We start from the raw sequence: 15,672 nt of genomic DNA, 5'->3' as shown, positions 1-15,672 counted from the left end.
ATCAAGGTAGAGATGAATAAAATTGAAAGTAAGAAAATCACTAAACTAATAAATAAAATGAGGAGCTGTTCTTATGAAAAAATACATAAACTATTGGTTAATTCTATTTTTAATAAGAAAGAAGAAAGTAAAATTATCAGTATTATTATATAATATCAACCAGATTTTATAAGAAAGTACTGTAAATACTCCATAAAAGAAAAAGAAAAAAAAATCAGACTTTTTCTCTGGTATGCAGGGAAGGCCAAAAAATTTTGCTTGCGTTTTCCAGATCGTGGGGGCACTATACACTTAATCCATATGATGTGGAAGGGATAGCTGTATGGCTTCCCATTGCATGGGGGTGGGGTAGGGAGTAGGAAGGCAGTGAAGTGACACTAGTCAGACTACCATATACTATAGAAATGGTACCTGGTACTAAATGTTGAACTAAGTGACTATTCATTCCTTCATGTATGCATGCATGCATTATTCCTCAATCTACTTCTATTTAGTACCATTTAGATTGAAGTCACTGTTTTAGTAAGGGGTAAATAGGCCTCTAATATCTGTTAAAAAGGACAGTTGGATTTCCAGCAACTTGAGAAATAATCTGATGTTGTAGATAATAAAAATGATGATACTGATAATGATAAGTAGTATTTATATAATACTTTCAGGTTTGTAAATCACCTTATACAATAGTAATAATAATAATACAAACTAGAATTTATATAATGAGTACTATTTGTCAGGCATTGTGCTAAATACTTTACAATATTATCTCATTTGATGTTCACAACAAATCTGGGAGATAGGTGCTATTATTATCCCTATTGAGGAAACTGAAGCAAAATATGTTAAATGACCTGTCCAGAGTCAAATAGCTAGTAAGTGTCTAAGGCTGGATTTGAACTCAGATTTTCTTGATTCCAGGCTCAGTGATATATCCACTGTACCTGCCTTTATATACTGTATTGGTTCACCCTTACCACAGCCCTGTCATATAGATGTTATTATTGTCTTTGTTTGAGATAAACAGAAATATCCCAGCTATTGGGTCAAGAACTCACTATTTGATAAAAATTCCTGGAAAGTAGTCTAGCAGAAACTAGGTATATACCATCTCACACTGTATACCAAGATAAGGTCAAGATGGGTACATGATATAGACATAAAGGGTAACATCGTAAGTAAATTAGTGAAGCGCAGAAGAAATTGCCTGTCAGATCTATGGATAGGGGATGAGTTCATGATCAAACAAGAGTTAGAAAGATTCACAGGAGACAAAATGGATAATTTTGGTTACTTAAAATTTAAAAGTTTATGCACAAACAAAACAAATGCAGCTAAAATTAAAAGAAAATTAGAAAACTGGGAAAAATCTTTGCAGCAATTTTCCCTGATAAAGGTCTGATTTCTCAAATATATAGGGAACTGAACCAGACTTATGAGAATAAGAACATTCTCCAATTGATAAGTGGTCGAGGGATATGAACAGGTAGTTTTCAGAGGAAGAAATAAAAGCTATCAATAATCATATGAAAAAATGCTGTAAGTCACTAATAATTAAAGAAACAAAAATTAAAACAACTCTGAGGTAGTCTCACATCTTTATGATTGGCTAAGATGAAGAAAAGGAAAACTACAAATGCTGGAGGGGAGGTGGGAAAACAGATATACTAATACATTATTGGAGGAGTTGTGAACCGGTCTAACCTGGAAAGCAATTTGGAACTATGCACAGGAAACTATTAAACTATGCATACCCTTTAACCCTGTAATACTAGGTCTATACCCTAAAAAAATTAAAGGAAAGGGCCCCATGTGCACAAAAATATAGTAGCTCTTTTTGTGTTGGCAAAAATTGGAAACTGAGGGGATGTCCATCCATTGGGGAATGGCTGAAAAAACGATGGCATATAAATGTGATGGAATACTATTGTGCTGTATGAAATGGTGAAGGATATAGTTTCAGAAATATGTGGGAAAACTCATATGAAATGATGCAAAATGAAGTGAACAGAACTAGGAGAACAATCTACACAGTAACCAAAAGATTATAAAGATAATCTACTATGAAAGACTTAGTAACTGATCAACCCAACGACCCACCACAATTCTAAAGGACTCATGATAAAATTGAATTTTTTAAAAAAATCATTATCTCTTTTTTTATGGATGGAAAAAACTGAAGCTTAGAGCTGTTAGATGATTTACGCAGTTTAGAGTCTGAGACAGGTTTTGAACTCAAGTCTTCCTGACTTCAGAGTGAGAGCTTTTTCTACCTTCCCTGGGCATGTTACTTAATATCTGTTTTTGCACCTATAAAATGGAGATAATAATAGCATCCACCTCACAAGACTGTTGTGAAAAATGAGTGAGATAATATACATGAGGTACTTTGAAAATCTTAGAGCAATACGTTCATATTAGCTGTTATCAACATCATCATCATCATCATCATCATTCCAGGCTCTAGTACCAACAGGAGTGAATGAGGGAATACAGCTGAAAAACCAAAGATAAGTGGAGAAAGGGGAGAATGAAGCTCTAATTTCAGACATCAATCAGTGGGTAGGAGAGATACTTGGGGGCAGAGAGTCGTTCCCAGAATCCCTGAAATCACCTTCTATAGGCAGACACCTGTTCTGTCTACACATGATCCTGGTTCTGCCTATAGTCAGATAGTTTTGGTCTCACTCCAGATGGCCAGCCTGAAGAAGACAGATGGGAAATAAGGGGAGAGTGGTCACCATGAGAAAGAACCCTAACCTCTGAGGGCAGTGGCAACTAAGAAAGAAGAAAGCTTCTTGGTTTCACACCTTCCCATTGGCAGAGTGAGCAAGACTATATTAGAGAAACAATCATGTCAACGTTTTAAGGTAAAAGTTTGGTGTGCATAGTCTCAGTCTTGCCGGTGATTGGCCGGTCAAATGTCCCTGACACAGTCCCATCCTACCTTCCTGCTCTGGAGCACTGCTGATGGTGAAAGGATGCCATTCATATTTGGCAATAGCTGGGATGTTCAAGTATATGTAATCTCCAGGCTTGTAGTGGAAAAAAGAGGGTCTACTGATCACGAGGTGAGTGACCTGGGGATAGAGGAAACAAATTAGGTCAGACAAGCATTCCACAGAAGCAAGGGAGTTTCCTGGTAGTGAAAGTAGAGAGGGAATTCTAATTGAAGACTTTTGGGATGTTAGAGGCCGTTGAGCCCAATCCTTTCATTTTACAGTTGAGGAAACTGAGGAAAACAGAGGTTAAATGACGTGCCTGAGGTCCCCTAGCTAGAGAGTATCAAAGGCCAGATTTTAATTCAGGTCTTCTTGATTCCAGATCTAAGGCTCTATCTATTGTGCTGTATTAGTTACGGAGAATGCTAATCTATTAACTGGGAGAAGGCAAACATGGGGAGCAAGGACACTAAAGGATCAAGGCAGAAGCTGAAGTGGAGCACGGTGACAAAAAACATCATCTCACTTACTTTCAGGAAAGACTTGAAACTGTTTCACTATCTTTTTAACATACACTTCCTTCATGAAGCAGACCCTGGCTACCACACCTTGCACTGATCTCTCTCTTCTTAGATAGGAGCATGGTGGCGTGGATAGTGTTGGACCTGGCATCCGAAAACTTGGATCCAAATCCTGCCCCGGATAATCAACAGATGTGTGTGTTAAGTGCCTACTACGTGCCCCCAGACACTTTCTAGCTATGTGGCCCTGGGCAAGGCCCTGAAATCTCAAAGCCTCAGTTTCTTCATCTATAAAATGGGGATAATAATAACAGCTACCTCATCAACTTATTGTGAAGACCAGTTGTGACAATGTATGTGACAAACTTCACAAATTCTGTACAGGTCTATAAAATGCAAACTATTAGTGTTATGAGAACCCCTGTATCATTTGTAGTCTGTGCCTTATAATCAAATATTTAATTATGTAATGACCGACATCTTTCTCTTATTTATAGAAGGATTAGATCATAGATTTAGGGCTAGAAGAGACCCTAGAGGTCATTGAGTCCAACCCACTTGAACCTTCCTCTTCCAACCTCTGTTCCCTTAAATCTTTATGGTGATGGTTGGGGATGTAGCACAGAAAAGACTAGGGGTATAGCAGAGGAGGTCCAATCCACCTTGGAGGAGAGCAGGTTGACTTCCACAATGCATAGGGTCGCCATGCGTGACAACACCAACCCTACAACTTTCTCCAGGAAGAATAAGAGACCAGGGGCCAGCAGCCACTTCCAGAAATGGGGCCCATGTATGATGAGCAGCACCCAGACCCAGATGTAGGAGAGGTGGGTCCAGTAGAACACCTGTAAGAACACAGAGAGAGATAATGGCTGGGAGTCAGCTTCAAATTCAGAAAGGAACTGTCCTGTGCTGCCCTGTTGGGGTTGGGGAAGCTTGGACAGGCAGTGGGGCAGAGTCTTGGCCTAGCTATTCAGTGCCAATGGCTTCTTTTTGTTGATGGGTTGCCAGAATCAGGACAGCTATGGCCAGTAGGGCCATTCATTGACTAGGAGCAATAATTTCAGCCAAAGGATTAGCAACAGAGACAGTGTTTCTTTGACTTGTTGCCTAGAGTAGGGTGAGGATCCCCACAATGAGCCAGAGGGCTCAAGCCTTGTGGGGGACCCTACCCCATCTGTCCTTTTCAGTAGGGTAGAAACAGTTCTATCCGGTCTCTTGGGGATAGTATTGGCTGACTGGAGAACGGAGTCCTGACCTGGAAGTAACCAGAAACTCTCCAAAAAGACCCTCACTCTCCTTCCTTTCCTTCTCAGACCCTGCAAATCATTTATTTTTTTTTGCTTTTACTGCCTACCATAGGTAGAAAGGACCTGACAGTGATTTTGAGTGGATGAGGGAGATTGAGAGAATTGAGAATCTAGCCAAAGCCCAAGCATTTTTACTTGAGCATGAAAATTGTGCTGTTCAAAGTAGTGCATGCAAATTGCATGTAAATAGCATGTAAACATACTTATGAGTCTTTTGTTCACTGGAATACAACCCTGGGGAAGAGCAAAAGGTAGGTAACTAGAATACAGGATATAGAATGGGGTGGGGGTTGGGGAGCGCAGATAGCCTCAGATATGGTCCTGAGAAGGTAGATTATGGGGGGGGGATGGGAAAGAAAGCTATAGAGGTACATCATACCTCAAAGTGCCCACTCCTCCGGACAAAGGAGCAGGAACACACAAGCATGATGAGGATGAGAAGCTGCAGAACAATGCCCGTGAGGGAAGCTGTGCCATGTACCCAGCCAATGCCAGGCCGGGTGGTGAGGAGATATTCCCAGAACTGGAAGGGGCTGTCCTCCAATTGAGAAAGACGCACTAGACAAAAAAATAATCCCAGAATAGAGAAAACAGACAGATAGATGATCCCTCTGGGGACCTGGGACAACTATGGATAGTAGATCAAAACCAAAATCTTACGGTAGTTTCTTCTGGAATCTGAGGGCCAGCAGCTACCAGTAGACTCATCAGTTTTCTAAACCACTGAACTTTCTTCCTCCTACATAACATTTAGATTCCCGGTCATAAAATGCTAATATTGGAAAGGGACTGTGGAGATCTTGTAGTCTAGAATGTGTCTCTCTTCTATCCCTCATAGTATCCAGCTCAGAGCTGGGCACACAATAGACAGGTTTGTCGAATTTTTTCCATTAAGAATCATTCAGGCATGTATAGGGCCACCTCCTGCCCTCCACTTGCCTATGCTCTTGAATCCTACAGTGAGAAAATGGAAACCTGAAGAAGACGAGTTCCTCAAGATCACACAATTAATTAGTATCATCTATATTGGCTTGCCTTGGATATTTAAAAGGATATCTTGAAAATGTTGTCATTTTGTTTCCCAACCTGGACCCCATCCCACCAATGGGTGACAAGAAGAGAGACCAGAAACACCTGCTGCTACTGAAGGGAGCCACTGACTTTTTCTTTCCCCTGACAACCCTCATTGCCCTCCTGCCCAGTTCCCACTAGGTGCAGGATGCCCACTGCCAACTGCAAGCTGATCCCCACTTGTGCTAGAGATATCCCAGAGCACTCTGGAACTCACTATCCTTTCTGTAGTGAAACAACCATTTGCCTCCAAGATCATCTGGACCTTGATATCTGCTCTGCAACTTAAGGTTTTTAAGTTCTACTTGACTTTTCCGTTTTCCGTGAACTGAACATAAACACAAACTTTCCTTTTTGTGTTATCCCCTCCAATTAGAATGTGACCACCCCGAGAACAATGATTGTCTCAATTTTCTTTTTTGTGCCTTGAGGGCTCAGCCAAGTGGTTGATACATAGTAAGCATTTCAATGTTTCTCCATTTAGTTATATTTAATTTAGCACCTCATTATGCACTGTCTTTCCATATTCTAATTGTTCCACATGTATTAACATTGTTTCCACAACTAGAATGCTAACTCCTGAAGGGTCAAGAGTATGGCTCTCTTTTTCATCCCTCACAACATATAGAATGCAGCTGGACACATCAGAGGCATGTTGGTTGAATGCTGTCTGTTGCTCAGGTTGAGACTGTCTACCTCTACTAACCAGTACCCTTCATTCTATGATTGCTTCTGCATGAGGCCATATCTTACCTCTGGTACTTGATAACTATGTGATCCATCTGTCCTTCGTCCTGAAAGAAGACCATTACATCAAGGGAGGTGATGCCATGACATGCAAGTGAATTGAATTTAAGTGAGGGAGGGCTGTGCAAAGTCACCAGCCTCACTTTCTCCTCCCAAGTCATCTGGGTCCAGTGGCAAGATAGAGATAAGGATGACTGCAGATGGCCCTGGATGCAGTGGGGGACTTTGGCCTTTTCAAGCTAAGGCCTTTAATAGATCTCAGTTTGACTGAGGCAACGTCCATTCAGTGACTGAGGCTTAATAAGAATTGAAGCAGAGAATGGCCTTTTTACCTAGTCAAAAATTAAATTAATTAATTATTTAAAAAAAAATTAATAATAACTATGTGACCATGAGCAAGATGAATAAATTCTTGAGCCTCAGTTTCCTTATCTATATGTAACAGTAATATCCAAGAGAAAAAAGAACTACATTTCTCAGGATATGGGACCCCAGAGTACAAGTGCTCATTTGAGGAGAGTAAGAATTCTGTTTTCTATAAGGCTGGTTGCTGATGGCACAGCTGTTGCTTGGAAGGAGAAAGAGACCAGCCCCAAAGGATGGAAAGCCTACAGTAGCAGAGTCCAGTAGCTGCAAGGATTTGGGCTGTCCAGCCAGCCATGGAGTGATGTGGGGAAAGCAGGACAGGAAGAGGAGGCATCCCAGCCATGGCAAGCTGAAGAGATCCAACCTGAGCAGGCAGATGGCATCTTTGTCGAAGTTCTCAATCTTCCCACCCCTACTGCAAAGAGACTTTGTCCAAGCCTTTGCTATCAGAATTAGGAATGTTTTTGTTATTCAGTCACTTTTCTGACATATCTGACTCTTCGTGACCCCATTTGAGGTTTTCCTGGCAAAGGTACCAGAGTGGTTTGCCATTTTCTTCTCCAGCTCATTGGACAGATGAGGAAATTGAGGTAAACAGGATTAAGTGACTTGCCCAGGGTCACACAGCTAGATTTGAACTCAAGAAGATGAATCTTCCTGACTAGGCCTGACAGTCTATCCACTGTGCCTCCTAGCTGCCCCTGAACTACTCTGGCAAAAAGGAGGAATGAAACCATACTCACTTGAAACGTGGGCTATAATCATAGCCTGTTGATTTATTATTCACTTCTGTCCTTATTTCATGTCCTATGAGGCACATGGGGACTGTGCTTTCCAGAACTGAATATAAGGATCGACATGATTTTGTATGCATTTATTTCGTATATAATTACATTGTAAATGTTTACTCCCTCTACAGAAAGTAAGCTACTTTAAAGATTGTTTTGTTACTGTTGTTATCTTTGTATCTACAGTGGCTAGCACACTGTCTTCCTCATAGAAGGCACTTAATGCATCTTCACTGATTGATAGCTTGATCAAGTCCACTCCACACTCGAATCCATACTCCTGTTATAACACGCCCACCAAGTTCAGCTTCTGCTTGAAGATCATCAATTAGGACAAATGTACTATTGCCCAGGACATCCCATTCCACTTTTAGATAACACTGATTTTTGGAAACTCTAGTCTTGCCTAGTTTACAAGCCGGGCCTACAACGCTGCTTTTAAGCAAAGCTGGAAGAAAAAATACTATAGTAAATAATCATGACGTAGGGGGCAGCAACTCTGGTAAGAAAGGGCAAGTGGTCATGAGCAACTGTCTTTTCTGCTTTTAAAAATAAACCTGCAGATATTTAATGCTTGCTGATGGGCCTGAAAATTATTCTTATCATTCCAGAAAGCTATGTCAAATTATACTAAAATACAAAAGTGCCAACAATGTCCATATCTTTTGAGCTAACAATCCCACTCCTAAGCATATACTCAAAAGAAGTCAAAGACAAGAAGATCCTGTATTGCACCATCATATTCATAATGGCACCTTTTTGTGGTAGCAAAGGACTGGAAACAGAAAAATTGCCTACCAGTGAGGGAATGGCCAAACAACTTGTATGTAAATGTAGAATATTACTTCACCATAAGAAATGACAAACTTGATACATTAAGAGACACATAAGAAGGCCAATATGAATTGTTACCAAGCAAAAGAAGCAGAACCAGCAAAATATTTCATGTTTTCAAGGGTTCTGAGCCTGAGGTCCTTGAATAGATTTTAAGGGCTCTGTGAACTTGGATGGGGAAAAAATTACATATTTTTTTCTCCCATTAACCTGCTTCAAATCTCTTCCCATCCTTCATTCAGCTACCAAAGGGATTTTCCTAAAGTGCAGGTCTGACCAGGTCATTCACGAACTCAATAAACTCTTCCTATCTCTTTCAAGATCAAACACAAAAATCTGTTTGAAGTTCAAAGCTCTTCATAGCCCAGCTTCCTGCTACCTTTCCAGTTTTCTTATACCTTACTCCCCAACATGTACTCTTTGATCTAGTGACATTGGTCTCCTGGCTGTTCCATGAATAAGACACTTCATATATAGGCTCTGAACATTTTCTCTGTACCCCTGTACCCCATACCTGGAATGCTCTTCCCACTCCCTTCCCTCTCCTGGCTTCCCTGGATTCATTTAAGTTCCATTTAAAATCCCACCTTGGGGGGCAGAGCCAAGATGATGGCGTGCAAGCAGTGACTTGCTTGAGCTCTCCCCCAAACACCTCCAAATACCTGTAAAAAATGACTCTAAAATCCCATCTTCTATAGGAAGCCTTTCCTAACCCCTCTTAATTCTAGTGCCTTCCCTCTGTTAATTATATCCAATTTGTATTGTATGTTGCTTGTTTGTACGTATTTGTTTGCTTGTTGTCTGCCCCATTAGATTATAAGCTCCTTGAGGACAGTGACGTCATCTTTTGACTGTTTTAAAAAAGTCCCCAATACAGTGCCTATCACATAGTAGGCACTTAACAAATATTTCTTGACTGACTGAAGTTTAGCATTTTCTTCAATTATTTAAGAACATTGTTTCAGGGCAGCTAGGTGTTACAGTGGATAGAGCACCAGCCCTGAAGTCAGAAGGACCTGAGTTCAAATCCGGCCTCAGACCAAACACTTGACACTCACTAGCTGTGTGACTCTGGGCAAGTCACTTAACCCCAATTGCCTAAAAAGAACATTGTTTCAAAGAGTCCATAGGTTTCATCAGACTGCTCAAAGGGCCCACAACACAAAAAAATCTTAAGATTTAGCAGAACGATATAGTGGAAAGAACAACGGATTTGAAATCTGAGGACTAGGGCTCAAGTCCTACCTCTGATACCTCTATGACCTCAGTTAAGTAATTTAATCTCCCTGGGTCTCAGTTTCCTGATTTGTAAAATAAGGAGATTGGTGGTCTCTAAGGTTCCCTTCAGCTGCAAATCTAAGATCGTATTGTCTGTGAATGTATACAATGGCTATAACAATGTAAATGGAAAAAATAATAAATTAATTAATAAATTGGATAATTATAATGACCACACAGTTCCAGTGAAGAGCTGAGAAAATATGCCACTCCCCTTTCTTTGCAGAAGATGCTACAGGCATGGATGTTATAATAGTTGTGAGACTTGGCTGATGAGTTGGTTAGTTTTGCTGAAATAGTTTTCCCACCTCTTCCTTTTTTATTCTTTGTTACAAGGAAAAGCTCGCTATCTCACAGAGATATTTAGAGAGGAAGGTAGTATAAAAGCAAAACATGTCAATAAAATAGGATTAAAAAGAAATTGTAGGCCCAAAAAAATGGAATGAAAAACACAAACAAACTAACTTTCATCTGCAGGGTTGTTTGGCCAACAGTATGTGTGGCCACTGGCCTCTTGTACCACACCCAGTAAAATGCTTAGTGTTGGCTTCAGAATCCCCAGAATATCCCTATAAATTGAGGAAGGCAGAGGCTAGGCCCATTCTTCCTCCAGCACAGCTCAGAGCTGGCATCTCTACATATCAGTGCAATGGAAATAGATTTTTAAAATATGGTTGCGCTTGTTGGAGCCTCAATATAGTGACCAGCAACAGGACTGACCTTCTAAGTAATACAGGCCTTCACACTGATGATAAGTTTATTGGAAATCTATATCCTAGATGTGATTACACACAGTTCATGTCATTAAAGCTGGAGGAAGCAGGAGAAACTTGCAGAAAGGGTTGACAAATCCTCCTGGTAAATATCATTGTATGTGCAGGACACATGTTCTCCTCGGCTGTCTGATTGTCTACAATTCTTAATGTTCTGTAGATGCAGAGCCAGCCTTGACCATGGACAAAGGATGTTACCACCTCAATGGTATGACCAAAGGACATGCTCTCTCTGTACAAAGATAGCTCTCTTTGGAAAGGAAAAGGACCTATATGTACAAAAAATATGTATAACTACTCTTTTTGTGCTGGCAAAGAATTGGAATTTGAGATATGCTCATCAATTTTGGAATGGCTGAACAAAGTGTGGTATATGATTGTGATAGAATACTATTGTGCAATAAGAAATGATAAGCAGGATGGTTTCAGGAAAACCTGGGAAAACTTACGTGAACTGATGCAAAGTGAAGTGAGCAGAACCAGGAGAACATTGCAAAAAGCAATATTGCAATGATGATCAACTGTAAAAGACTTAGCTATTCTGATCAAGATAATGATTCAAGACAATCCCAAAGGACTCATAATGAAAAGTGTTATATACCTCCAGAGAGAGAAGTGATGAACTCTGACTACAGGGTGAAACAAGCTTTTTAAAAATTTTTTAGTATTTTTTTAAAATTTGTTTTTAGTTTTCAACATTAAGATTTGTAAGAGTTTGATTTCCAATTTTTTTCTCCCTCCTTCCCCTCCCCCCCAAGATGGCATTTTTCATCATGAGTCTTGATATTGTCTTAGATCATGATATTGTTGAGAAAAGCTAAGTCTATCAAAGTTGATCCTCACACAATGTGTAGTAAGCTTTTTTTACTTTCTTAATTTTTTTTGTTGGTGTTGGTGTTGGTGTTGGTGTTGGTGTTGGTGTTGGTGTGTGTGCGTGCGTGCGTGTGTGTGTGTGTGTTTTCTTTTGCAACATGGCTAATATGGAAGTATGTTTTGCATGAATTCTAATGTATAATCAATATCCTATTGCTTGCCTTCTCAAGGCATAGGGGAGGAAAGGGAGAGAGAGAAATATTAAAATATTAAAAAATGAAAAACATTTTATGTGTAACTGGGAAGTATTTAATGAAATTATATATATATATATTAATATATATATACATTATATATATAAACATAAATATATATATATAAAAAGAAATACTCAGTTCAAACAGGTAATAAGTGTCTGAGGCTAGATTTGGACCCAGATCCTCTGCCTCCAGAACTAACACTCTTTTCATTGTACCACTTTAGGGTTTGGCAATACCTTGTAATCTCTAGATTCCTTTTTTAAAATGATTCTCTCCCCTTCCTCAGTGGAGGGGAATACATGAAATCATTAGCATCTTGACTGGGTAGATTTGGGCAGCACAGGGGCACTTGTCACTGGGGAGGAAATGAGAGATGAAAGCAGGAGCAAAGGCAACCAAAAGAAAAGGGGGAGGCAGATGGCATCAAAAAACAGACTTAGAATCATAGAATCTCAGATTTGGAAAAGACTTCAGAAACCATTTTGTCTGTCCCACAACTGAACAGGATCCCCCCTTCCTCACCCCTCCTTCAATATCCCTGACTAACGGTCATCACTTGCTTGACGACCTCCACTGTTGGAGAATTCACTCCCCTCTGATAAAGCCCATTCCATTTTTGGGTAGATCTGACTGTTATGAAGCTTTTTTTAAAAACACCTATGCTTAATCTACCTCCCTGCTATATCAACCCACTGCCCCTAGTTCTGCCCCCCCTGGAACTAACAGAAACATATTAACCCCTCTTTCACATAATAAGCCTTCACATTCTTGAAGACACCCCAAATCCACCTTTCCCTCCTCAGTCTTCTCTTCTCTAGTCTAATAACCCTCCTGTTCCTTCAACTAATCTTTGTACTTTTACCTGACCTAAGTCACAATTTTGTGATTTCTTCCCAATCAGGTCAGCCAAGTTGGGTGGGCCATGCCTATTGAGATCTCTGCTAGCAATCAGTGATAACTCTTCCTCCTCCGTAAATATCCCAGCCCATGCCACCCTACACTGAGGCTATATTGTGCTGCCAGGGCATTCTGTCAGCTTGTCCAAGAATAATGATAACAGAAATGCAGAAAAGTCCCTCTGCCTCATCCCTTAGGAGATGAGCTACGGCTCATCACCCACCCCCTTGTTATTGTTGTTTGTTCTTCTTTCTCAAAGAGGACCATGACATCAGGTAGGTGATGCCATAACTTACAAGTGAATTGGATTTAAGTGAGGGAGGGCCTCACTTTCTTCTCCAGAGCCATCTGGGTCTGGATACACATCAGGATGACTGGACATGGTCCCAGATGCAGTGGAAGATCTTGGCCTTCTAAAGCTAAAGTCCTTGGCATCTCTCAGTTTGCCTGAGGCAATGCCCATTCAGTGATTAAAGCTAGGTAAAAAAAAATGAAGCAAAGAATGGCCTTTCTAACCTAATCCAAAAAAAAAAAATCAAACTGGGAGGGGAATATTCTCAGGGCTTCTGGAGGAAACAGAAACAATTCTTATTTACATCCACTCTGAGTCAATCTGGGCCCAACAATGACCAGGCTACATTTTACATTTTACCTTAAATCAAAATCACTCTGGCTTTCAAGCCAAACCCCACTTGGTCATTGTGAGACTTGGCTTTAGGCTTGTACAGAGTATCTACAAGGTGATGGGAGGGGATGGCTCTCACAGCTAAGGGAGAAGATCAGTAAAAGCCTCATGAGGAGGTACATTTGAAGGAAAGTAGGGATTCTGAAAGACAGAGGGAGTTCATTTCAGGCATAGGGGAAAGCCAATGCAAAGGAACACAGAAAGGAAATCAAATGTTGTATATAGGGTATATTGATAAGGCCAGTTCAGACGGACCATGGAATAGATATAATGTGTAATAAGGGTGAAGAAACAGATTTGGAGCAGGTCATAAGGGATTTAAATGTCAAAACAGAGGCCTTCACATTTGCTCTTAGAGGTAATACGGAGCCCCCAGAGTTTATCGAGTGGAACAGTGACGTGGTTAGACCTTCATTTTAAAAACAGAGCAAAGTGAGGAGGGAGGAGAGGGTCATGATGAGATTCTAGGTGGTCTTGGTTGGGTAGGTTGAGTTCTTAGGAGCAGAAACTTACCAAAGTTGACCACATGGGCAATGGTGTGTATGAGCGTAAATCCAAATACCACATAGCCGACGAGCTGGTGGAACTCAACGTTCTGGTCCAGCGGGAAAACTTGGGCCAACCATGTGGCCCTTAGCCACGTGAGACAACGCCGCAGCATCAGCACCTAGGAAGGCCATGGGGTGGCGAGGGGAGAGAAAAAAAAAAGGAGCAATGATGGCTCCACACCTGTGCCTCTTTCTGTTCCATTTGCAATTCTCTCTGGAAATAGCCTTATTGCATCTTCCTAGGCCAGCCAGGTTCTGAAAGTACCGTTTTTTGCACTTCTGTTCCCTGCTCAGGGACTGACACTAAGTCCCCAGAATCTACAAGATAAAACTCAAATGATTCTGCTTGACATTCAAAATTCCTTAGCTCTTCTTTATCCTATGCAGGTAGTATGAGCTCACTCTACCTTCCCAATCATACCCCCCACCTCCTGCCCCATTACTCTCCAACATGAAATCTTTATTCTAGACAAGCTGGTCTCCTAACTGCTGCCTGACAACTTGGACCATTGCTCATGTCACCCTGCATCCTTGGGATACCTTCCAAGGCTCTTCTCCATCTACTCAAATTTTACTCAGAAGATATATGAATCTTAGAAATTCATGTTACGAGGCAACGTGCAAATATGCACACATGTAATCACAACTCTAGAGTTATAAGGAACCCCAAAGGCCACTAGTCTAACCCCTAACTGATTCCCTGAGACTTTCCCAAAGTCATCCTGGAAGTAAGTAGCAGAGATGGAAACAGGCCTAAACCTGTTCTGCAACGTCTGAAGTACAGTTTTTCCATAATATTGTTACCCTTGATTTCATCTCACCTTCCAAAATGAAGACTGTCTTGGCTGAAAGGCGATAAACTAGAGGCACAAAATGAGGCTTGCTTCTCAATTTTGGCCAGTGTGTTAATTTGTTTTGTTGACTACACCTATTTGTTACAAGGGAGGTTTTTTGTTTTTGTATGTTTTGAGGTGGAAAATCCTCGTCGGGATAGGAAGTTAGGTGAAGCAATGGGCAGAACACTTGACCTGGAGTTATGAAGACATCTTTCTGAGTTTTCAGACATTTATTAGCTTTCTGACCCTGGGCAAATCTCTCAACCCTGTTTGCCTCAGTTTTCTCATTTGTAAAATGAACTGAAGAAGAATATGGCAAACCACTTCAGTATCTTTGCCAAGGAAACTCAAAATGGGGTCAGGCGTGACCGAAATGATTGAACAGCAACAACAAATCCTAAGGGGAGGGTGGATAGTAGTAATTATGCAAAAAAGAGAAGAAAAAACAGAAAGAAAAGCATCAATGAAACATTAAAAAATACACAGAAAAGAATAGAAAGAAGTTCAGAAGAGGACATAGATAAACAGGACAGTGATGGAATTACCAAGTTAAACTTAACATGTACTTTTTAAAAAATTGCATATAATACAGGTTCATGGTATCATATACAATCTTCTTTTTCTGCACATTACATAAGGAAATAATGTTTCTTGATGCATGTTAAATTCATAATAATAACATGGGAAATTTAAAAACAATACATAAAACAAAGACATACCTGGAAAGAGGAAGTGAGGTTACTGACAAAATTAAACTTAGAATTTTTTGAAAACTTAATTCACTGTTTCTAGTGACCATAGATAATTGAGAATTATCTGTATTTAGGGGCGTACTTCCCCATCTTCCCTTAACTTTCTACCATCCCCAACTCTTCATCCCTGAGTAAATGACTTGGTGTACTTCTCCAAAGTAAGGAAAAGACCTCAGTTCAGGCAGCTGAGTGATCCTGGAGTCCTAATGCCTTTCCTCTCCATTCCTTCCCATCCAACTACTTTCCCATGACCCCCT

The 15,672-nt window shown here is 40.4% G+C and overlaps 1 protein-coding gene across 1 annotated transcript in view; it reads right to left on the bottom strand.

The window, feature by feature from the left end:
- NOX5 (NADPH oxidase 5) overlaps positions 1 to 15,672 on the bottom strand; it is a 43,169-nt gene that overhangs the window by 12,964 nt on the left and 14,533 nt on the right. Inside the window, exons 6-9 of the mRNA XM_027851824.1 lie at positions 13,793 to 13,946; positions 5,147 to 5,325; positions 4,120 to 4,302; positions 2,942 to 3,074 (exon numbers count right to left, since the gene is read on the bottom strand). Of these exons, the coding sequence (XP_027707625.1) occupies positions 2,942 to 3,074; positions 4,120 to 4,302; positions 5,147 to 5,325; positions 13,793 to 13,946 (649 nt within the window). The remainder of the gene's footprint in view (positions 1 to 2,941; positions 3,075 to 4,119; positions 4,303 to 5,146; positions 5,326 to 13,792; positions 13,947 to 15,672) is intronic.

The sequence above is a fragment of the Vombatus ursinus genome, unplaced genomic scaffold, assembly GCF_900497805.2.
Source record: "Vombatus ursinus unplaced genomic scaffold, bare-nosed wombat genome assembly UNPS02009205.1, whole genome shotgun sequence".
Classification (NCBI taxonomy): domain Eukaryota; kingdom Metazoa; phylum Chordata; class Mammalia; order Diprotodontia; family Vombatidae; genus Vombatus; species Vombatus ursinus.
This window is presented reverse-complemented; position numbering and strand designations above follow the sequence as displayed.